Raw genomic sequence first — 24,328 nt, 5'->3', positions numbered from 1 at the left:
CCAGTTAGAAGATGGTCTGCTTTCATTATCTGCCTTCACTGGCAGAGTTCCACCTCCTTTCTGGGAGTGGATATAGACTTCTCTTCTCAAACTTATCTCCCTGGCCATGCTTCTCATTCATTTCCACCTAGAAGCCCCATAACCTCCCTGAGCACCTTATTGGGAATGGATCCAGCTTCTTTATGGAAAGCTTACAAATATCTCTCATTTGTTAGCTATATTTGTGGGAATTTCTGAGGACCTGTGATTGGGTGGACCGCCCTATGAGAAGCTCCCAGAAAAGAAGAAAAATGTGAAATGAAATATTAGTAAATATTTTAAGTCTATTTACTAATAATCAACAAATGTGGAAAGGTCCTGGTCCTTAGTAAGATCTTCTATTTGAGGGGGGAGAACTATATGTGCTGCCGTGTTTCATTTACCCTGGTTTCATGAGGCACAGACATCGAAGCCTTGCTGCATGGTTTCTTGTCCTCCTTACACCTGGGTTTGCACTGGGTACCAGCTGCAGGAAGCTGCACACCACTGATGCTTTCTGGGCTCGGGTACAGTGAGCAAAAGCCTTTTTTGAGTTACAGATGACAGCTCTGATGTAGGGGAGGCTCCCAGAGTGCTTACAGGCACTGCCCCTAGAATAGCATCACTCTAAATAAAGCTTGCATTTTGCCTGGAGACAGAACACGTTCTTGAACTGAGACTATCAGTTTGGAGAACTAATGCTGCAGGGAGATCCAGAATGACACTATCCTCTCTGGCCCTGTGGCTTCCACTGCTGGCCTGCTGGGTCCTTCCTTCTGGTAAGTGTACGCTGCTGTTTAGAGCGTCTGAATGTGAGGGACTCAGGTGTGCAAAATATTGCCAACCAAGGTCAGCGATAGAATAGCATTGCTGATTATCTGATGCCTCGTTTCTTTGTGCTTGTTTCTGTTAACTAAGATTTCACTGAAACAACCATTTCTATTCTGCTACAATTCAGAATATTCATAGTGAGGGAATCGGAGAAAAAGGAGTAACAGTGATGGACAGCAGAGATGGGCTTTCTCATTAAGAAGCATTTTGAATGAAATTCTCAGTATCTTCTCCATGTACCTTATGTCTCATCTCAGAAGGACTGGTTGGGGAGGATTCCCTGAATCTCATAGATGGTGCAGACCAATGTGAGGGCCGTCTGCAAGTAGAGCACAGTGAGCAGCAAGGCCTTGTGTGTGGTGACCACTGGGGCATGCAGGAAGCTTCAGTGACCTGCAGACATCTTGGCTGTAGCCATGCACGTTCAACCTTCCAGTATATTTTGAGGCCTGAAGAAATGAGTTCACCCTGGCTATATGGTACCAAGTGCAGTGGTGAGGAGGCCACCCTCTGGGAGTGTTCTCTGGGGGTCTGGGGGCCCCTCAGTGACTGCAAGTGCCAGTGTGTGGTGTCGATTATCTGCTCAGGTGAGTGAGATGAAGGCTGCTCAAATCCCTAATTCCACCCTCCCCATTCTTCTTTTTTGCCTTGCAAGTAGAGGCATTGAGACAAGTGTCTAGGGGAGGAGGGGGTATTGTCAGGTGTGAGCACTTTGCCCCCCAAAGAGTTCCATGGAGAGAGACCATAGGGGGTGCTTACTTTCTCTGTTCTAAAGAGAATCAGTTCTCACGCTTGTTGTTTTTCTCCTCAATAACTTTTCTTGTATTTTTTTTTTTTAAAGTCAGCCATCAGGTATGTGTATCACTGTTTTACTTAGATCAACTCAGGGAATACATTGAGGCCCCCACACTCTGTCGCTGTGCACTAGGCATAGCTCAAGTCAGGGAGACTTGACACATTAGTTTTTGAAAGAGCCCCCATCCCATGTGATCCTGCGGGTTGCTGCCTTTGCAGCATTCTGGAAGGATGGGCTCCATTTGCCTGTTATTTAAGGTACTCCTAAAGGCTGGCAACACTGCCAAGGACCCTGTGTAATTGCTTCAGACTAAAAATGTCACTCTGCAGACCCTGATCATGTACTTTTGGCAGAAGCGTCTTGGAGTTGATTGTTTCCCTGTGGCTCCAGGTGGTAACTTTCAACATGTCTGGATGGCCAGAGGTGCCAGTCCATGTGCTGGGACTCCTGAGTTGGTGAGTGGGTCTTCCCTACTCCTGAGGTGTGATCTACAGAAGGAAGAGGCAAGTATCCTGTGCGGACAGCTGGAGTGTGGCACTGCTCTGCAGTGGTCCAAAACGTACCACGGAAGTCAAGAACAGAAATTCGTCTCTTGCCAAGGAACAGAGGCTGACATTATGTACTGCAAGATCAATGTGAACTTTGCAGAGCAGTGTGACCTTCCATCTTATACCCAGGTGGTGTGCACAGGTAGGACTGTCCTATGATGAGCTTGTTAATGTGGATATTGGGTATCTAATTATGAAGAAAGGAGATCAGGCCTCTGCTCCACAGTACAAGGTCAATAGAATCCTCTCTCTTCATCATGGTTGATGCCATATGGTTCCACATTGCTACTGGAAGGCATTGAGATATCCCTGGCAGTCAAGTCTATAGATGGTTTTGCTCTGCCTGGGGTTTCTTTCCAGTTTGGACCTTGGAGTTGAGGGGCTGTTAGATCAGAGTCCATCTACCCTTCCTACAGAAACATAGGTGCCCTTTTTTTCCTCGAAGTAAAGAGAGAACATTTGTGGTCAGAATCTGCATGGAGGTCACTTATGATTTGAAGGACTGCAAGAGGAGAAATCTTTGGTCTGTAGACCTGAGTACTTTTTCTGTTTTTGTCTCTGTGCCAGGCCTGGCCAGATTGTCCTTAGCCCTCTATCATTCCCCTCTGGGAACTTCACCTTAGTGACCTTCTTGGCTTCAGTTCCTGTTGTTCAGTGTCTGTCCCAAGAATACACGGAGTCCAATTAACAGGATGTGAGCACCCTATCTGTCATGTTGAACTGAATCTACTCATGGCTTTCCTGCTCTTCTGGGAGCTGGGTTTTGGGGTGGCCACACTCACATTCAGAAGTCTCTACTTTGGTTTGTATGGTCAGGCCTTCCTCTGTTTTGTTACTGACTTGCTGAGGCCCCACTGTCTGATGGGGTGTGGAACTATTGTGGCCATGACCAGAATAGAGGGAGAAGGCTGTACTCACCTTCTCCCAGGCCTGAATCCGCTTACAGTCTGGTGGACTGGGGAAGGTATTAGTTAAATTCAGGGTCTGCTTGATGGGCTTTGATCATCACTGACAACTGAAGAGTCAGCCAGTGAAAACATTCTCTGTTCTGGAGGGGTTTTTGACCTCCCACCCTCTTCTTCTCTAGCCTTTAATATTTGTTCACTCTTGGACATATTTGGAAAACTATCTGCTTAGCTCTGTCACAGATTGCAGAATAGGGGTTAGGGTTTTTTTTTTTATTATTAATGACGTGGAATATTCTGTATAGCAGATCTTGTTAGCACATGCCTCACAGCCTCCCTATGCACACTGTTTCCCCTTTTGTATACACAACTCAACTTCACTTCATTCCAAACAGTGTTCTGCCTTGTGCTTGTGCTTTGCTGTAAAATCTAAAGCTTTGCTTTGCAAGTCCAAAGTCCTGTGGCATCACCACCTACTGTTAAGACCGTTGTCCTTCAGCACCATGTCCAGGGCTGTTATAGGTCTCATGTTCACATTTGTTTCTGATGTGTGGCATACGGATTACATGAAACCTGTATGGACGTCCTGTTTCCCCAACACTTTGAGACATCATTCTTCCTCCATGAGTAGACATTGCCTCTTTTCAGAAACTTACAGACCATGAGCATGTGAAGTGGTTTCTGCACCTTTGATTCTATTCCATTGATCTCAATATCTAGCCTCACGCCACACCACAGTTCTTTGATTTATGTAGCTCTACTGTGAGTTTTGAAACAAGGAAGCAATAGCTGCTCATATGGTTGTGGGTCTTTAGGAATCCTCATCTCTATGGGAATGGTAGGATTTATTTTCTAACTTTTCAAGCACCTGCTCTGGATTTGAGAGAGATGTCCATGTTCTCAGCTCTTGATGGTTTTCTTCTAAGAAGTGTATTCTGTAAAATAATTAACATATATTGAGCATCTGTATTTAAGAGGTACAGTCTGACACGGCAATCCATGTTGCAATGTGCACTGGTCAGGTCAGGGTAACTGGCATATCTGTCACTTCACTCACAAGATTTTTGTTCAAAACATTTAACACCATATCCACTAGGTATTTTGAAGGCTTTCACTAGTTGTGGTCAACTATGGTTGTCCTACTATTTTAGTGAATTTTATAAGTCATTCTCTGTCCTGTTTCTGATATCTTTAACTGTTCATTCATTTCCCCGATCCTCTCTTCTTGGCTTTGTTAGCTACTGTGTGATTCCACTTGATGTTTGATCAACACTTAAGTTTTCTCATGTAGATACATTTATATTGTTTGTATCTCAATGACTGACATATTTTAATTCCTTAGCTTTATGCATCAAATAGCAGAATTTAATCTTTTCAGTAAGAAGCATATATTTATTAGCTATCCTTCAAGAGACACCTAAGTTGATCATATGCTGGCTACTATAAATTTTATTGAGAAAATGTGTTATCTCTTCAACATGCCAATTTTAGTCCCTACTCATTGACAACCACAGAGGTTTCACTGAGTCCAGCATAATTTTATTTCTCATCTTCTTAGGAAGTTCCTCCCTGTCTTTTATGTGGCTCTACTAATTTTAATTCTTGCCATCATCTGAGAGTTCTCAACTTCCACATTCTAATTAGTACCCAACATTTTTCATTGTTCATTTTATTATTTTTTAATTAACCATTTTATTTGATTACATTTCAAATGTTATCCCTGCCTCCATGAATCCCCACTCCATCCCCATCCACTTTGCCTCTAAGAAGATGCTGTCCCCCACCTACCCACTCCTGCCTCACCCTGATTCTCTGGGGCATCAAGCTTCCACAGGACCAAGTGCCTCCCCTCCCACTGATGTCAGATGAAACAGTCCTCTGCTACATATGTTGCAGGAGCCATGGGCCAGCTCATGCATCCTTTTTGTTGGAGGTTTAGTCCCTGGAAGCTCTGGGGGGGTCCTCTTAGTTGATGCTGTTGTTCTTCCTATGGGGTTGCTATCCCCTTCAGTTCCTTTAGCCCTTCCCCTAACTTTTCCATTGGGGTCCCTGGGTTCAGTTCAATGGTTAGCTGTATTTGCATCTGTCTTAGTCAGGTGCGGACAGAGCCTCTTAGAGAATAGCCATACCAGGATCCTGTTTGCAAGCATATCTTGGCATCAGCAATAGTGTCGGGATTTGGTGTCTGCAGATGCAATGGATTGCACGCTTGGGCAGTCTCTGGATGGCCTTTCCTCCAGTCTCTGCTCCATTTTTGTCTGTATTTCTTTTAGATAGGGACAATCTAGGTCAAAAATTTTGAGATGGGTGCATGGTTCCATCCCTCCACTGGGGGCCATGTCTATCTAATGGAGTTGGTCTCTTCAGGTTTCATCTCCAGCCTATTATTTTGAGGTAGTGTCTATCTTTTTCACTGATGTGTGTTTTCTGTATGCAACAAAATTCTGGGTCCTGTTTATGCATCAAGTCTTTTAGCCTATGTCTTTTTATTGGGGAATCGAGCCCATTGATGTTAAGAGTTATTAAAGACCAATGAGTGCTGCTTCCTGTTATTTTTGTTGTTAGTGGTGGTATTATGCTTGTGTGATTCTCTTTTTTTGGGTTTGTTGTGAGATGATTACTTTCTTGGGTGTTCCTGAATTTTTAATGTTTTTGATAACAGTCACTTTGGGTTTGACAATATAAAATTGTTTTGACTTGTATTTCCATGATGATTCATGATATTAAGAAGGTTTCCATTTATTTGTTCATATCTGTTGTTCTTTGTGGTAGGTGATAAAATGTCTATGCAGAACTGCATGCAAGTGTTTACCCATGTTAAATGTTAGATCATTTAATTTACTAGAAGAGTGCATTGCTAAATATTATTTCATTCTGTAGCTTGCTTTTTCCTTCTGCTGCCTATTCCCTGGTTCTAGAGAGAGTTCCTAGCTGGATGCACCCCTATCTCGATCCTTGCTTTAGTTTTAGTTTTGTTGGTTATTTTGTTTTTTGTTTCATTTTTCTAAGAGTATTTAAACATTTTCATCATATTGATCATTCACATCCTTGATTTAGTTTATTGCTAGGTATTTCATTTTCTAATTGTTGTAATTAGCTTGCTTTGTCCATGTTTTTTCTCAGTGTCTTTGTTATTGGTGTATAAACAGATATTAATTTCTGAATATTGATTTTATGTCCTGCTTCTTTGCTGAATTGTTTTCTTAGCTTTAAAAGTGCTTTGGTTGTGTATTTAGGACTTTTATCATAGTGATGTCTATGCACAAGGTTCTGTGGTTTCTTCTTTTTCTACCTTTGTACTTTTGCTTGTTTTTTTTTATTTGCTTTCCCTTAAGACTCAGTTATACACTTGGCAAGAGATGAAAGTGGACATCTGGAACTTATTCTTGCTGGTGGAAATGATTTCATTCTTTCCCCATTCAGGACACTGTAGGTTGTGGGACTGTCATATGCATTCCTTATTATGCTGTGGTACATGTTTTCTATACTTTTTTTTTTTTTTTAGTTTTTTTCTCATGAAGGACATTGCATCATTGCATTTGTTTATGTTAGAAGCATTGACAAAAACTGGCTTTAGATTCCCTTTTAAATGAATTTTAAGTGAGTACTTGTTTAGTAAAATTAGTCTGTCATTCTTTGTCTTGGGATGGGACCGTGTGAAAATTTGCTTCTTCAGAGTTAGCATGTCACTCAGATTTATTTGTATTTCTTTATTAGATGCCTTTCTTTTATGTTAACCAGAAAGCTATGCAAGAGCAAGAACGGTGCCTATGTCATGATCCTGAGTAACAGCAAGGCCTGTGCAGTGCCTGACACAGTCATAATGATATGGCTGAATGTAACTGTGTGAAAAGTGATTGTTATCGCCATTGTTCAGGTCTCGTTTATGCAGACTTTCCCCAAAGGGGCAGTGATACAGCAGACTTCCAGGTATTCTGGCCCATACAATTTTCTGTCTGCTTTTCCTCAATGTTCCCTAAGCCATAGATGTAGGAGCTGAACAGCAGATGTACTACTGGAGCCAGACTCCTCACAACCCATTAGTCTTTGCATTGTGTGCAATTGTGGTTTTCTATAGTGATTTTTATTTTCTGTAGTGAAGCTTTTTCAATCATTCAGTGATGGCTTCTCTCATCTTTGGGTACAAGAAAAAGATTTAGTATGTACTTGAGGAATTATAATCTAACAAATGGCAGTCGTAGATTCCCTTCTAAGATCCATGACATCACTAGCCATGAATAGTTAGCTAGGTTTCTCCTACTATTTTCCTCTCGTTGAGTAGGCCATACGTCCAATTAGACACCAACTATTTACTACTGATGTGAGGGTGCCACCTCTTGCACCTTAGAGATATCTTGCCATGCTGGTCATTTTTGTGGTCATGTGTTACATACAGGTAGGACTATTAATTGCTTCCTTCCTTTTGCAGCTTTCACAGTGCTTTCTGGTACAATGGAACCTAGACCACAGGAAGGGGACTTTCAATTTAGATCAAGCTTAGTCTGAGTCCTGTGTTCCAAATACGTGGTAGCATTAACAATAGAGGCTACCTTCCACTTCTGAGAGGTGTCAAGGTCAACAGCAGTAGCCTATAATGTTTGGGGAGTAATTTGAAATATCCTGACAAACTACTTAAAAGTGTGTGTGTGTGTATGTGTGTGCGTATGTGTGTGTGTGCCTGGTACAGTTCCTGTGAGGAGTATAACCTTAAGATACCTGTATCCTCTCTCTCTCTCTCTCTCTCTCTCTCTCTCTCTCTCTCTCTCTCTCTCTCTCTCATCTCCCCTATTTCTTCTGTATTAACCTACCTCCCATCTCCCCATTAGGATCTCCCCTATCCTCCTTATTTTGTTTTGACATTTTCTCCTTCTGTAGGTTGTGTGTGTCTCTCTGTGTGTGTGTGTTATGTTTGTCTGGTTTTGGTATTAGAGTAATGCTGACTTCATAGGATGAGTTTGGGAGTGTTCCTTCTATTTCTATTTTTTATTTTACTTTTTAAAAATTATTATCTTTTTTTTACAGTCCAGGTTTTATCCCTCTTCCAGTCTACCTTCTGACTGGTCCACATCGCATACCTCTTTTCCCTGTCTCCATGAGGATGTCCCCACTCTCCCATCTCCACCCTACCAGACCTCCCCTTCTCTCTTGGGCCTCCAGTCTCTTGAGAGTTAGGTGCATCTTCTCTGACTGAGTTCAGACCCAGCAGGCCTCTGCAGTATATTATTGGGTATCCAGTATTGGCCCCCCCATATCAGCTGGTGTATGCTGCCTGGTTGGTGGCCCAGTTTCTGAGAGATCTCAGGGGTCCAGGTTAGTTGAGATTGCTGGTCCTCCTACAGGGTCACCCTCCTCCTCAGCTTCTTCCGGCTTTTCCCTAATTCACCCACAGGGGCTAGCAGCTTCTGTCCATTGGTTGGGTGCATATATCTGTATCTAACTCTTTCAGCTGCTTGTTGGGTCTTTTGGAGGGCAGTCATGATAGGCCTCTTTTTTGTAAGCACACCATAGCCTCGGTAATAGTGTCAGGCCTTGGGGTCTCCCCTGGAGCTGGATCCCAATTTGGGCCTGTCATTGGACCTCCTTTTCCTTAGGCTCTTCTCCATTTTTTGTCCCTACAGTTCTTTCAGACAGGAACAATTCTGGGTCAGAGTTTTTGACTGTGGGATGGCAACCCCGTCCCTCACTTGATGCCCTGTCTTTCTACTGGAGATGGGTCTACAAGTTCCCTCTCCCCACTGATTCTAATTTTGAATAATTTAAGACATATTTGATTGTACTTCTTGGAATACCTGGTAGAATTCTATTGTGAATTAATCTGGGCTCCAGCATTTTGTATTTGTTTTTGAGGGAAAGTTTCTTTGTATAGCTCTGGATGTTCTGGAACTCATTCTGTAGTCCAGGCTGGCTTGGAAGAACTCAGAGATCACCTGCCTCTGTTTCCTAAGTGCTGGGATTAAGGCATGCACCACTACTGCTTGGCTTTGAGCTTTTAAAAAAAAACTAATTAACTAATTTTTTGTCAGAATTTATCTTATTTCTGTTTCAATTTCCTCCCTGGTTATGGGTCTCTTTAGACTATGATCTTTTCTTGATTTAATTTTGGTAATTTGAATGAATCAAGAAATTCATTTCATTAAGATTTTCTGACTTATTGGATCATAGGTTTTTTTTTTTATTCGATATAGGATCATAGGTTTTTAAAGAAGCACATTATAATATTCTGAATTTCTTTGGTGTTTGTTGTGATGTTTACTTGCTCATTCCTGGTTCTGTTAATTTGGGTCCTCTCTTCCAGTTATTTGGATCAAGGGTCTATCAATTTTGTTTATCTTCTCAAAGAACTATCTCTTATTGTCATTGATTTTTTTGTATTATTGCATTGCTTTTATTTTATTTAATTTCTGCTTTGATCTTTTTAGTATTTCTTGTCATTTACTAGGTTAGGGTTTAGTTTGTTTTTATTTTACAGATTCTGGAGTTGCATCATTATGCTATTTGCACTCTTTCTGACTTCTTTTTCTGGCTTTGTTTTTTTGAGGCAGGGTCTTTCTAAATAGACTTGGCTGTTCTGAAACTCACTTTGTATATCAGGCTGGCCTTGAGTTGTCAAAGATCTGCCTGCCTCTGTCTCCCAAGTGCTGGGATTAGCGTGTACACCACCATACCCTGAATCTGTCTGATTTTTACTGTAGGTACTTACATCTATACATTTTCCTCTTAGGACTGCTGAATTCCAGAGGTTTGGTTGTTTTCATTTTTACTTAGTTCCAAGAACGTTTTCATTATCTTTTTGGACCATTCATCATCAAGGGATGAGTTGTTTAATTTAGGTGTGTTAATCCACCTACTGGCATTTTGTTTGCTGTCAATGTATGTTTTATTACATAATGGTCAGATATCTCAAATTATTTCAGGCTCTCTTATTTGATAATAAGATGTGTGCCCCAGAATGTGGTCTATTTTAGAGAAGTTTCTGTGTATTGTTGAGTGAAATTTATTTTTCTTTGGTGTTTGGGTGGAATATTTTGTTGATTTCTGTTGCTTTCACTTGGTATAGGATTTAAGTTAATTCTGAGGTTTCTCTATTTTTTTTTTTGTTTAGATGGCCTCTCTATTGGAAGATGTGATGTAGAAAGCATCTACTACTCTGTTTGTATTAATCTGTGTCTTTAATTCCATTAGTGCACTTTGTGTGAAATTGGGTGTCCTAGGCTTCCGTATATGTATGTGTAGCATTGTTTTTTTTTTAATTTAACTAATCAATTAATTAATTTTAACATATTCACTTTGCATCCTGCTTTCTGTACCCTCCCAGTCATCCCCCCTGCCCACAATCTTTCCCCCATCTCCTCCCCTTCTCCTCTGAGCAGGTGCCCCCCCTCCCCCCCGCCCCGGGTATCTCCCTACCCTGGCACTTCAAATCTCTGTAAGGCTAGGCACTTCCTCTCCCACTGGAGGCAGACAAGGCACTCCAGCTAGAAGAATATATATCACATACCAGCAACAGCTTTTGGGATAGCTCCAGGTGTTCAGGAGCCACATGAAGACCAAACTGCACATCTGCTACATATGTGTGGTGAGGCCTATGTTCAGCCTGTGTATGTTCTTTGGTTGGTGGTTAAGACTCTGAGAGCTTCAAGTCTCTAGCTGACTCTGTGGGTCTTCTTGTAGAGTTCCTATCCCCCTCAGGTCCCACAATCCTTCCCCCTATTCTTCCAAAAGAGTCTCCAAACTCCATCCATTGTTTGGCTGTGGGTATCTCTATCTATTGAGTCAGCTTCTGGGTGGAGCTTCTTAGAGGCCAGCCATGCTAGACTCCTGTTTGCAAGCATAACAGAGCATCATTAATAGTGTCAGGGATTGGTGCTTGCCCATGAGATGGGTCTCAAAATAGATTGGTTACTGGTTGGCCATTCACTAAGTCTCTGCTCCATCCCAAGTCCCTGCATTTCTTGTAGACAGAATAAATTTTTGGTTGAAAGTTTTGTGGGTAGGTTTGTGTCTCTATCACTCCACTGGGGTTCTTGCCTAGCTACAGGAAGTGGCCTCTTCAGGTTCCACATCCCCAGTGTAGTGAAGTCACAGCTAAGGTAACCCGCATTGATTCTTAGGTGCCTCCCTTATCCCAGGTCTCTGTCTCATCCAGGTGATTTCCCCTACCTCATCACCACATCAGTTGCATATTTCTATTCATTTTCATGGCTTTTTATCCAACTTTCCTGCCTTTTCCCAACCTGATCCTGAGCCCCCATTCCTCTTCCCTTTTCCCTTCCCTTCTAGTTCTGTCCCAGAAGGGGACATTCATCCACGGGGATGTTTCTTGTACAAAGGATGTATTTGTAGTTTTGAGATCCAAGGATGCTAAGGGCAGGACCCAGTAGAGCTCAGACATAATTCCTTCCTTGGGTCTTCTTGGCAACGATGGACAGGAGATTGGTTGAAAAAGATCTATCTGCCTGATGCCATGTGTCATCAGAAAAAAAATGGATAGGAAGGAGTCAGACATGCATAACAGCACAAAATGTGACAGCACTTTGCAGTTATGGGTATTACTGGATTTAGGATTACCATGGAATCACAGTTTTAGACCTTTCTATGAAGTAAAACGATCAATGAAGTAGCTTCCTGGAATAAATAAAAAGGAGGTTACAGTCTGAGCACCTGCACTCACAATTCTCTGCGTCCTGACTGCAGATGTGATGCGACTAGTTGTCTGATACCCTTGACATCATGCCTTGCCTACCTATTCCTTCTTAAACTGCAAGCCACACTCAACCCTTTCTTAAGTTGCTTTTGATGGGTATTTTATTTTGTATTTATTTAAAAACTTCTTTTCATAAATATATTGATCATATTTTTTCTCTTTTCCAAAGTTTTTCCTTCCAGATCCCCTGACCTTCCTATCCACTTTACCTCATGTTCTTTCTGTCATTGCATCCGTCTTGACAAAACCAAACCCAACTATACAATATCCAAATAAAAACCTAATAAGACAAAACTACCAAAACCAAACAAAATGAAACAAAGAACCAATGAAACCCCCCATGGAGTCTATTTTATATTGGTCAACTACTCTTGGGCCTGGGGCCTGTCCTAGAATATGCTAGGTATATCCAGTGACACTCCATTAGTGAAAACTGATTTTCCTTTACCCAGCAGCTATTAATTGCAAATAGCTTCTTGTTCTACTGGGTCCTGCCCTTAGCATCCTTGGATCTCAAAATTACAAATATATTTTTTGTATAAGAAACAGCCCTGTGGATGAAGGTCCCCTTCTGGGATGGAAATTGTTCCTTTATCTATGCCTAGAATGTGGTTAAAGCATGATGAAGAAGCCCCAGGTGGGATGCTTTGTGTCTTTCCCCTTCTCAGTGCTGGATTTTGCTTGGTTTGAACTGTGCAGGTCCTATGCATGCTCTCAGAGTCTTTGTTCATGTGGGCATCAGTTGTGCTGTCTGGAAGACACTTTTCTTGGAGTCAACACATCTATCTGTCTTCTACAATTTTTCTTCTTCCTTATCCATAGAGATCCCTGAGCCTTAGGGGAGGGATTTGATGAAGATGTACCATCAAAATGCTCAAAAGTTTGTTATTCTCTATATACTTTCCAGTTGTAGGTCTCTGAGTTAATTATTGAGGGGAGACGATTCTCTGATGAGTGTTGAACAATGAACTGATCTACAGGTATAGCAATGCCATTTAGGTTCTATTGACATATTTCTTTAGTAGAATAATAGAATAATAGTAATAAGGCACAGGTCTTATCTAATTGATGTTTCTTAGCCTCTTTGGCAGTGTGAGGCATGGCTTTATCTCATGCAGTGCTTCTTCAATCCAGTCAAACTGTGGTTGGTTAATCCTAGAACATCTATTCAATTATTACATCAGTACATCTTACACATAGGCTGCTGTTATACATCGTAAGGTTGGTAGCTAGGTGGAACTGATGACTACATTTCTTCTCTGGAAGCAAGCAGAGTACTTTCTAGGACCATGAATGCTAGTCAGTAGGGATGAAGCTTCTATGTGGGCATCAGCTCGATTTTTTGAAGGTGTAAGAAAGCAGTGTCTTCAGTAATATAGCCTTACTATTAGGTTGTGCAAACCAATAGCCATGATAATTCCTTGTGTTGTTTGGGGGTATCAGTGGGATCCCTTGGGTCAAGCGCTCAACACGATATAACCCTTTCCTCTCACTGGAGGCTTTACTTGGTAGCATACAGTATTTAGTTGGGTCATTTCCCATTATCATGGCAAATCCATTTAGATTATTTTTTTTGAAAGACACAACTGTAGTTGTCTTCAGAAGCACCAGAAGATGGCATTGGATACCATTACAGATGATTGTGAGCCACCATGTGGTTGCTGGGATTTTTTTTTATTTTTTATTTTTTTCTATCAGATTCAGGGTACCTTGTCTTATTTAGAAGTCTTTGATCTATTTGGAGTTGATTTTGTGCAGCTTGATAAATATGCAACTGTTTGAAATCTTCTACATGAAGACAACCAGTTTAACCAGGACCATCATTTGAAGATGCTGTTTTTCTCTGGTGTTTATTTTCAGCTTTGTTGTAAAAAAACAAGGTGTCTGTAGGTATGTGGAATTATGTCTAGGTCTTCAATTCAATCGCATTGAACAATGTGTCTGATTTATGCCAGTATCATGCTGTTTTTGTTAGCATTGCTCTGTAGCACAACATGAAATTAGGAAGGTGATATTTTAATCAGTTATTTTATTATTTAAGATTTTAAAGCTCCTTTTTAAAAATTTATGTATGTTTTGATATGAATTTGAAGATTGTTTTTTCAAGTTCTGTGAAGAATTGTGTTGGAATTTTAATGGGGATTGCTTTTAATTTATAGATTGCTTTTTTGTAAAGTGGCCATTATTTTTTATCATATTAAACCTACTGATCCGTAATCTGATTCTTTAGTTTCTTTTTCAATGTACTAAAAAAGTTTTTATTTTACAAGTCTTTCATTCACTAGGTTGGAGTTATCCCAAAAATATTTAATTTTTTTTAGTTCATGTGAAAGGTTCTGTTTTCCTGTTTTTTTCTTGGTCTGTATGTCATTTGTATATGGGAAGGTGCCTGAATTTTGTGTTAATTTTTATATCTTACTATTTTGTTGAAAGTGTTTATGAGCTGTAGAAGTTTCCTGATGGATTTTTAAAGTATCTTTCATGTGTAAAATTATATCATGTGCAAATAGTATATTTTGACTTCTTCCCTTCGTCTTTATGTTCTTGATTACCTTCAGTTGTATATTACTCTAGCTTACACTTCAAGTATAATATTAGAATATGTAAGGAAAGTAGACATCTTTGTTTTGTTTTTGATTTTAGGAGAAACATTTTGAGTTTTTCTCCATTAAGATGATGTTGGTTGTATGCTTACTATAAATTGCTTTTATTTTGTTTAAATATGTGCCTTGTATCCCTAGTTTCTCCAGGACTTTTATCATGAAGTGTGTTAGATTTTGTCAAAGACCTTTTTTGGACCCAAAGAGATGATCATGTGATTTTTTTTGTTATTCAGTCTTTTTATGTGATAGATTATGTTTATGATTTATATACATTGAACCATCCCTGGATCTTGAAGATGAAACCAACTTGATAATCTTATTGTGTTCCTGAATTTGGTTTGCAAGTACTTTATTGAAATTTTTCATCTATGTTCATAAGGGATATTGATCTATAATTTTCTTTTTTGTTGTTGAGTCTTGATATGATGTTGATCAGTGTAATAATAACTTCAAAAAAAGAATTAGGAGGTGTTCCTTTAATGTCTATTTTGTGGAATCATTTGAGGAGTATTGGCATTAGTTCTTCAAAGATCTGTTAGCTTTTTACTTTTCCTTTGGTTGAGAAGATTTTCAATTACTGTTTTATTTCTCTAGGGGTTATGGGTCTGTTTATTAATCTTGACTTAAATTTGATGATTCATATATTTCAAGATATTAATCCACCATTTTTAGGTTTCAATTTGTTTGAGCACAGAGCTTTTGAAATATTTCCTCATGACTCTGGATTTCTCAGTATCTACTGTAATATTTCTCATTCCATCTCTGATTTGTTTTATTTTGATCTTCTTTGTTTCTTATAGTTCATTTGGCTAATGATTTGTCAATCTTATTCATTTTCTCAAAGCACCAACTTTTTATTTCATTGATTCTTTGTAATGTTGTTTGTTTGTTTCTATCTCATTCAATTTAGCCCTGAGTTTGGTTATTTATTCCTATCTACTCTTTGTATTTTAACTTTTATTTTTTTATAGTACAGTTATTGCCCCCTCCTAGTCTGCCCTCTCACAGTTCCTCATCACGCTCCTCCTTCCCCTGTCACTCCCCCCCCCCCCCAGATCTCTCTACTCTCTGGGGCCTCAAGTCTCTGGAGGGTTAGGTGCATCTTCTCCTGCTGAGGCCAGCCCAGGCAGTCCTGCATATGTGTTGGAGGACTCAGACAAGCTCCTGTATACCGCCTGATTGGTAGCTTAATGTCTGAGAGATCGCAGGGGTCCAGCTTAATTGAACACCATTTATTGAAGATGCCTTCTTTTTACCATTGTATATTTTTGACTACTTTGTCAAAGATCAAGTGTCCATAAATGTGTGGTTTCATTTCTGGATCTTCACTTCAATTCCATTGATCAACCTATCTGTCTCTGTAGCAATACCATGCAGTTTTTATTATTATTGCTCTGTAATACAGCTTGAGGTCAGGGATGGCGATTCCCCCAGAAGTTCTTTTATTGCTAAGAACTGGTTTGGCTCTCCTGGGTTTTTTGTTTTTCCATATGAAATTGAGAATTGTTCTTTCCATGTCTGTGTTGGAATTTTGATGAGGATTGTGTTGAATCTGTAGATTGCTTTTGGTAAGATGGTCATTTGTTCTATGTTAATCCTACCAATCCAAGAGCATGGGAGATCTCTCCATTTTCTGGGGTCTTCTTTGATTTCTTTCTTAAGCTACTTGAAGTTGTTGGAGTTATCCCAAGATAGTTTATATTATTTGTGGCTATTGTGAAGGGAATTGTTTCCCTAATTTCTTTCTCAGACTATTTATCATTTGTATAAAGGAAGGCTATTGATTTATTTGAGTTAATTTTATATCTGGTTACTTTGTTGAAGTTGCTTATCAGCTGGAGAAGTTCTCTGGAAGACAAGCAGACAAACTGATGATCTGATGATTTGCTCCATCAGAAAGCACATGCTGAAATGCCTTTTTAAAAAAAAATCATTTTATTTGTTTATATTTCAAATGTTATCCACCTTCCTGGTCTCCCCTCTACCAATTCCATCCATTCCCCTCCACTTTGCCTTTAAGAGGGTTCTCTAGATTCTGCAAATTATGCAGAATGTTCTTAGTATATCTTTATATTAGCTGAAATTTTTATCAGCACAAATGAAGTTCATAATATATTCTTTGTACACAAAACAAACAATTTAGAAGAAGAAAATGAAAAGCACTGCATATTCCACCTTTTAGAAACAAATGATTGAAAAGCATTTTCAGGAGCTCACAGGACAGAGTCTGACAGTGTATATTGTGTTTGCCCCTGACATTCAATTACATATTATGGCTTATCAGTAGGTACACATATTTGCTATGTGTGAAATTGTTGCTTCATACTTACTCAATTGTCCCTTAGTTTTTATATTAACTTCATAACATGGACTTCCTTGTGTGGCTGCCCTGTAGGCAGGCATATTTCTAGAATGAGTCATGTGTCTTTGATGGCTGTGCCCAGGACAAACATGTCTTCAAATTTGGGGACAGCAAACACTGTGTCTAGCTTATTCTCTCTCTGCAACCTGTCTCTGTAAAATTCCCTTGGTAAAACTGCCTCCTTCTCTCTCTCTCTCTGCCCTGTTTCTTAGTTAGCTTCCCGTTCTTCTCAGACAGATCTGGTTCTGTCGAATCTTTCTGCGATTCATCACTTTGTCTGCCACTCAATTAGACAGTACTTTCAAACATGTGTGTTTCCTTCTACAAACTAACTTGACCTTTATTGTTTGGGATTCAAGAGGTGTGCTAAGGGCTGATATACACCAAAAGAACTTTCATTCTTTTGCCAGTAAATAACACAATTTTGGGGTTCACACTGTGACCAAATATCCTGCAACAGACTAGGTGGGAGCTTTCCTTCTGTGCCCAAAAGTAGCTCCACTCTCACTGTTGTCCTCATTGGACATACTCTTGCTAACTTTCCATAGGGCTTCATAGATTTTAATGTTTGCTACCAAGCATACATCTTACTGTTGTTATCAGATAACATCAGGGGATACTTGGGGTTTCCATGATGTCACTCTTCACAGTGCTCATCAATGATCAGGGAGAATTAGCTAAATGGGTGGTTGAGCCAGTATCCTGTTCCAGTCTGCCCTGGCCATTGCTCTCCCTGCTCAGACCACGACATATCCACTATGAGAAGTTTGACTGCATTACTTGTAGTGCTCAAGACTACAGAAAGAGTGATGATGTTAGTAGGAGCTCTATGTACATTTTGTCCAGCTGGAGAAGTTAATAGCTGACCCTGGGCATGCGCCTGAGTCAGAGCTGTCAGGATTTGTTTTTCATCCTGTGTCACCAGATGGCAATTGTCCGGTTGGTTAAAGGGTTCAGTCCCTGTGTTGGGTCTGCAGATGCAAGAGTTACACTTGGCTCAGTTCTGAAGCATGACTTGCATAAGGAGGGGGAAAATGTTCTGTGCAAACAGCTGGAATGTACAAGCACTCTAGCATTCTAGGTCTCATCATGGCACAGGAACTAGAAGACAGAAACAGAAATTCATGAGCTGCTTGAGAACAAATCTAACACTATGCAGTGCAAATTCAGTGTGAGCTTCCAAAAGCAGTGTTACTTTCCAACCAATACCCTGGTGGTGTGCAGAGGCACTAGTGCCCTACCCTGAGCACTTTAGTCTAGATGTTAGATATTTTGAGATGAAGAAAGAAAATCTATCTGTCTGCCTCCAGACATAGAGCCAAGGAATGGTCTCTCTTACAGTGTAGTTGACACCATTGCTACTGGGAAGTGATTCAGGGTGGCTCTGATGTGTCTTTGAATAGTGTCATTGTAGTGGGTGTTCTGTCCAAAGCTCATGTACTCTGGGGTTGAGGAGCTGTTGAGGTAGTGCTCATTTGCCTTGCCTATGATGATATGGGGGCTCATGTTTTTCTAGATCATTCCTCATTAGGGGACTGGGTGACAGCCATCAGGTCATTTCTCTCCAGTGGCATGACCTCAGTTGCTTCACCCAGTGTCTGTCCTCAGGTCACGTGGAGGCCCGGCTGCTAGGTGGTACACACCCCTGTGAAGGACGCCTGGAGGTTCTTCGAGGACTTACCTGGGGCACTGTCTGCCGTGATGACATGGACCTGCCCATGGCCCATGTGGTTTGTAGGGAGCTGGGGTGTGGCACTGCTGTATCCATACTCGGGAGTTCCCACTTTGGCTATGGATCAGGGCCTGTGTGGACAGAGGCCTTTCGCTGTGTGGGCGACGAAGCACTGCTGTTCCATTGTCTGAGGGAGCCTGGACAACAGTGTGGCCATGATCAGGACGCTGCACTAACCTGCTCAGGGGAAAGTGAGTCAGGTCACAGCCCAGAAGGGTGTGTTGTCATGGTGTAAGCAGAACCAATAGTTTGAGTGATGGGCTGCCATGACCATGTGGATGGACAGCTCTGGGTGTGTGCTCAAGACTTGTGTTCTATGTCCCAGAAGTTCTGTGACCTCTTTTTGATGTTTCTCTCCTCTTGTGTGTTTGCTTTTCTTTTCTAGCCTTGGGGAAGGGACTGCTCAGATGTACCAAAGATACATATATACTTGGCCCTCACACTTTCTTTTGGGCTCATTTCCTCATTCCTGTCAGTTTGTTGAGAGCCAGTTTTCAGGGACATTGTCCATTGTCCTGACATTTCTTAGTTTGTTTTATTTTATGGTCTCCATTAGCTCCGAACAGCCTGAAGATAAGCTTAGGATTGTAGAAACCCTTTTTTGTGGTATATGGCTTTTGGAATTTCTTTTCATAGATAAATGGCTATTGACGTAACACAGATTTCCTATGACTGGAAAAAACCCACAAAATAATTCTTATGTACATTAATTCTATATTGTATTTCACTGACTGAAATCCACGGCACTTAAATGCCTAGAGTTCATGTCTGCTTGTGTGTGCATTTCACTATAGATGCCCTGTGCACAGTTCAAAAAAAATTTTGTATTTCCAGTTTTCCCACCAGATTCCTGAGTTAGGGAGAGTAGAGGTGTGGGAATGAGAGGTTATAAGGGTTTGGGGAGAAGGGATGGAGTTATTTGGGCCAGGACACTGGAACTGCCTAGCTTAGCTTTTTATTTACATTGTACAAAGACACCGGCCTGCTAGTTTGTGTGTTCCCAGATTGGATATGTCCAATAAGGAAGTCACTGTGTGTGGGTGTCTGCAGCTCTGGGATGTGGAGGGGGTTCTGATTCCAAGTCTCCCTTAGAGTTCCGACTGGTCAATGGCAGCAGCCGCTGTGAGGGTCGTGTGGAACTTTTGGTACAGGATGACTGGCAACCCCTCTGTGCTGCCAACTGGGACTTAGCAGATGCCACCGTGCTCTGCCACCAGCTCAACTGTGGCTATGCAGTGGCCACACCCCAAGGAGGACACTTTGGAAATGTGGGAGCTCCCATCAGGACAGACGTGTTTCACTGTGTGGGAACAGAGCCCCACTTACTGAGCTGCCCAACAAGCACTTTAGGGGCCCAGACATGCACCCTGGGGAATTCAGCCTCTGTTCTCTGCTCAGGTGAGTGTAGGCAGCCTGGAGACTGGGAAGGAGAAGGTAAACAGGACTGGTGGCTAGAGGTGTGAGAGGTGTGGGAGGGTGAGGGTAGGTGGGGATGTTCAGTAAAACTCTGCCCTTGGGAGTTTCTCCCTGTCAGGTCTCCAGGATGCCCTGCGGCTGAGGGATGGACAGAGCCGCTGCGATGGCCGAGTGGAGGTCTTCTTGAATGGCACGTGGAGGCGTGTGCTGGACAGTGCCTGGGACCTGCGTGATGCTGCTGTGGTGTGCAGGCAGCTCGGGTGCGGAGAGGCACAGCTAGCCTATGATGCCCAAGCACCGGGCCATAAGACAATTCCTGTGGGGCTGAGCCTGGTGCAGTGCTTGGGCTCTGAGACTCACCTGACCCAGTGCAACATGTCTGATTCTCCGCTGGTTCATGCAGGGATGTTGCGGGATGCAGGCGTGGTCTGCTCGGGTGAGTGTGAGGTGTTCACTTGCTCCCACCCATGCCCTGTTCATGTAGTCCAGTGTTCTGACTGGGTCTCTCCACAGGGAGCTTGCACATTCGGTTGGCAGCGGGGAAGAGCCGCTGTGCCGGGCGTGTGGAAGTATTCTATCAGGGAGCTTGGGGCACCGTATGCGATGATGCTTGGGACCTGCAGGATGCACATGTTGTCTGCAGGCAGCTGGGCTGTGGCCACGCCCTCAGTGCCCCCAGGGCTGCTCATTTTGGAGCAGGAACTGGGCACATCTGGATGGATGAACTGGGCTGCCTGGGTGAGGAGGCTGCTCTATGGGAGTGCCAATCAGGAGGCTGGGGCCAACACGACTGTGGGCACAAGGAGGATGCAGGTGTCATCTGTTCAGGTAGGTACCACAGGTCTCGTTTGATATGACCAGCCCTCCCTAACTGTGCCTGTCTGACTGGCCCCTCTGTCTGCAGAATTCATTGATGTGAGGTTGCAAGAACATAGTCAGCCATGCTCAGGACGCCTGGAAGTTTTCTACAATGGGACCTGGGGTGGCGTCTGTCAGTCTCTGGATGCTGCCTCCCTGAGGGTACTGTGTGAACACATGGGCTGTGGGTCCCAAGGGCAACTATTGGCCAGGCCAAAGAGCTCAACTACGATGGAGACTGTCTGGCTGAAGTCCATTCAGTGCAGGGACAAGCATGACAGGTCCTTGTGGCAATGTCCCTCAGCCCCCTGGAACAGGCATTCTTGCCTCAGAGGTGAAGAAGCTTGGTTGGCCTGTGCAGGTGAGCTGTGCTGTGGGTTCCACTGGTGCTCTGGGCTGGGTGTGGCTTCTGTGGAACTACCTCAGGCGCCAGTTGCTTCCTACTTCCGTTTAAGACACAGGGAACCCGGTGGAATGCTCAGGCTTTGTGGATATCCTTCGAAACCTTGATTCTCTTCCTTCAATCGTGGGGAGACAGAAAGCAGAAGAGCAAGAAAGAATTTCTTAGATCTTAGATCCCGAGCTTGCGACATTCTTAATTTTTCACACAGGAAAGACAGAAGCTTCTCAGGATGTGGAGCAGATTACCAACTGCTCATCAACTCTTAGCTGCCCAGGTAACTCTTCCTCCATTAGCTTCCCAAGAGCCCATTAGCCAGAAAGCACCATGCACTGATTGTTGACTCCCTTTCCAGAGGAAGGCGCACTTCGTGTGCTTGGGGGTGAGGACGGCTGCTCTGGACGAGTGGAGCTCTGGCATAGAGGGTCATGGGGAACGGTGTGCGACGACTCCTGGGACCTGGCTGACGCAGAAGTTGTGTGCCGGCAGCTGGGCTGCGGCCCAGCCATCACTGCCTTGCGAAATGCTGCCTTTGGCCCTGGTTCGGGGCCTGTATGGCTGGATGAGGTGGGATGCCGAGGCAGTGAGCTGTCTCTGGGAGCCTGCCAGGCAGCACCATGGGGCTATGGAGACTGTTCCCACAAGGAAGATGCTGGTGTGCGCTGCCTAGGTGAGTGAGGCAGCCAGCAGTAGCGGGAAGAGGGACTCCAGATTGATATTTGTTTTGGCTATTTTCACCTTTGTTCTGCTCAGACTAATTCTTGAGCACAGGACCCCAGTGTTCAAGGTTCCACTGGTGTTCCAGGGATGGCTGCCACCCTCAGTTCAGCATACCTCCTGCTGACCTATTGGCTACCACCCACAAAGGATGAGCCCATCTGTGCTGCTGAGGGTGGTGATACTTCCCCAACCTGCATTTCTTTTGCAGGTATCCCTGGAACCATGGCATCGGGTAAGTGGCTTGTTGTTAATCCTTCCTTCCTCTTATCCATCATTACCTGGACAGCCTCCAGGGCTACTCTTTTCTGATCTTTCCTGAGAACCTCTGAGACCGCATGCCATGGGAACACCCTCTGTATCAGGTATAAGCCTGTGGGATTGGACTCCTAGTCTCTGATGAAAACTGCTTATCTCTACTGTGCCTGCTGGATGGGAAAACATGGGGGACCCAACTCTGAGGTCATGAGCAGCTGCTTCTAGGAGCCTTTAACTTGGGGATTGTGCAATTTTGCTTGAGTATGTTATATCCTTTTGGATAGTATGCCTAGTGCATGGCAGAGCAGAGCAGAGCAGAGCAGAGCAGAGCAGAGCAGAGCAGAGCAGAGCAGAGCAGAGCAGAGCAGAGCAGAGCAGAGAGAATACTGAGGATACCCACATGGACTTTCTAGGCCTGTGCACCTTGGCTCTTTCTCCTGGAGCATCTTACCCAGTAAACACAGATCGTCTCAGAGCAGCTACTTGTCCATGTAACACTGATGCCAAGCTGTCCTCATTTGCTCATGGGGAGTCTGATGTCTTCCGGGCTCAGCATCAGCCTGTTCCAGGAGCCCAGGTACACAGTAGATAATTCTCTACCTGCTTGTGCTTCACAGGCAATTCCTCAGCTCCTCCACCTGCTCCTGAGTTCTGGACCATGCCTGAGATTGCCTGTCTGGTCCTTGGCTGCCTCTTGGGCATAGTCTTTCTGGTCCTGGCTGCTCAGTGGTGTCACAGCAGAGCCATCATCGGCATGGGTAAGAAACATGCTGGTGATGGTTCACAAAAGTGGTGGAGCTCTGAGTAAAAGTTTGGGGGAAGCTTTGAGAGACTCCAGCCACTTCAGGCCCTCTCTGCTCTAATTACTGTCTTGAATGCTGGCAGACCTCCATGATAGTCAATGTTGAGTTAGTATCTGGAGATCCATGAGTTATTCCTGTCTGGAGGAGCCTGGACTTTTCTATTGTGCTGAGGACATTCTGCATCTCCATTGTATCATCCAGCATCACCTGTGCTATGCTGAAGTGAGATCTTTCAGAGATGAAATGTGGACCTAAGACCCACAAGCCCTACACCAGACCTTTGAGCATGCGTCCTGAGCAGTGGGGTCTCTGTGCTATGGGCTTTTTCCTGCATACTGGTCCTCAGTATGCATGAGCGTCACAGGACCCAGAGAGGGTGGGTGGCTGAGTCAACAATTGTGCTTATATTGGAATGTTCTGGTGTAAATTCCGCAGGTTCTGGAGCATTGGAGGAACTGCCCTCAGAGGCTGTCTATGAATACATTGAAGCAGTCCCTATGGACAAACAGGAGGAGCCAGCAGCATCCCAGAGTCTGGTGCAAGATGAGGACTATGATGATGCAGAAGAGCCCAAGGACATCTCTGGGGAAGATACGGAGACTAGGCACTGCTTAGTCTGACTGGTGTGTACCTTTGTTCCCTAAGGTCTGGGGCACCCTTCCTGCTGTTCTGCTCTCATAAAGAGGTCTTATTGTGCTAGCATTTAAAGGATTTGGGATCTAGTTCTTTGAGTCCTGGACCCTTCTGCTTTGCTTTAGATTGCTGTCCTTTTAAGGATGGTCTTCAGAGCCTTCTTCTGAGTAGACATGTAATTGATTTGGACTTTGCTCTTCCTTTGGGTCCTTTCTGACTTGTGCACAGTGTCATTTTAGCACTTGATCTGACTTCTGCCAGGGAGAGAGAGAGAGAGAGAGAGAGAGAGAGAGAGAGAGAGAGAGAGAGAGAGAGAGAGAGAGAGAGAGAGAGAGAGAGAGAGAGAGAGAGAAAGGAGGGAGGATGGATCAGGGAATGTAGATTTAGTGTATGAATCAATTTTACTGCTGCACAATCCATTTTCTAGCTCATCCTACTGTGTTTATATTCTGCAGCAGAGAATCAGATGCTGAAGGTGCCTGGTATACTTAGAATTAATTCCCAAGGCCACAAATGGGTATCTCTCTCTTTAAATATAGATGGGACTGTTGGCTGCCTGAGTGTTGATGTTGATGCTGAAGTCTAAATGGAAGACTGTGATGACTCCTATCCCAGTGCCAGATGATCTTGCCCTGTCCTTGAGGTCATAAATCTGTCCAAAGTATGGTATAATTCTGAGATACTACAGTATACCCTGTCCCCATTTACCGAATTGATGCCATTAAACTTCTTTAAAGTTAAAAT

At 43.0% G+C, this 24,328-nt stretch overlaps 1 protein-coding gene across 1 annotated transcript; it reads left to right on the top strand.

The window, feature by feature from the left end:
• Positions 1-610: 610 nt before the first annotated feature.
• On the top strand, positions 611-24,327 carry LOC127694556 (scavenger receptor cysteine-rich domain-containing protein SCART1-like). Its single transcript, XM_052196053.1, has 14 exons — positions 611-797; positions 1,107-1,436; positions 2,036-2,335; positions 18,376-18,690; positions 19,592-19,897; positions 20,034-20,351; positions 20,429-20,743; positions 20,820-21,134; positions 21,385-21,450; positions 21,529-21,843; positions 22,102-22,125; positions 22,766-22,906; positions 23,387-23,574; positions 24,124-24,327. Exons 1-13 carry the CDS (start codon positions 737-739, stop codon positions 23,569-23,571), a joined length of 2,991 nt encoding a protein of 996 aa, XP_052052013.1. The 5' UTR covers positions 611-736; the 3' UTR covers positions 23,572-23,574; positions 24,124-24,327.
• The last annotated feature ends 1 nt before the right edge of the window (position 24,328 follows it).

The sequence above is a fragment of the Apodemus sylvaticus genome, chromosome 1 (assembly GCF_947179515.1).
Source record: "Apodemus sylvaticus chromosome 1, mApoSyl1.1, whole genome shotgun sequence".
Classification (NCBI taxonomy): Eukaryota; Metazoa; Chordata; class Mammalia; order Rodentia; family Muridae; genus Apodemus; species Apodemus sylvaticus.
This window is presented reverse-complemented; position numbering and strand designations above follow the sequence as displayed.

Bases quoted from the DNA above. Each gene is read 5' to 3' on its own strand.
- LOC127694556 (XM_052196053.1), top strand. From the start codon at position 737: ATGACACTATCCTCTCTGGCCCTGTGGCTTCCACTGCTGGCCTGCTGG. The intron at 1,437-2,035 runs GTGAGTGAGATG...CTGTGGCTCCAG, and splicing joins GGTGTCGATTATCTGCTCAG to GTGGTAACTTTCAACATGTC. The intron at 22,907-23,386 runs GTAAGAAACATG...TAAATTCCGCAG, and splicing joins CAGAGCCATCATCGGCATGG to GTTCTGGAGCATTGGAGGAA.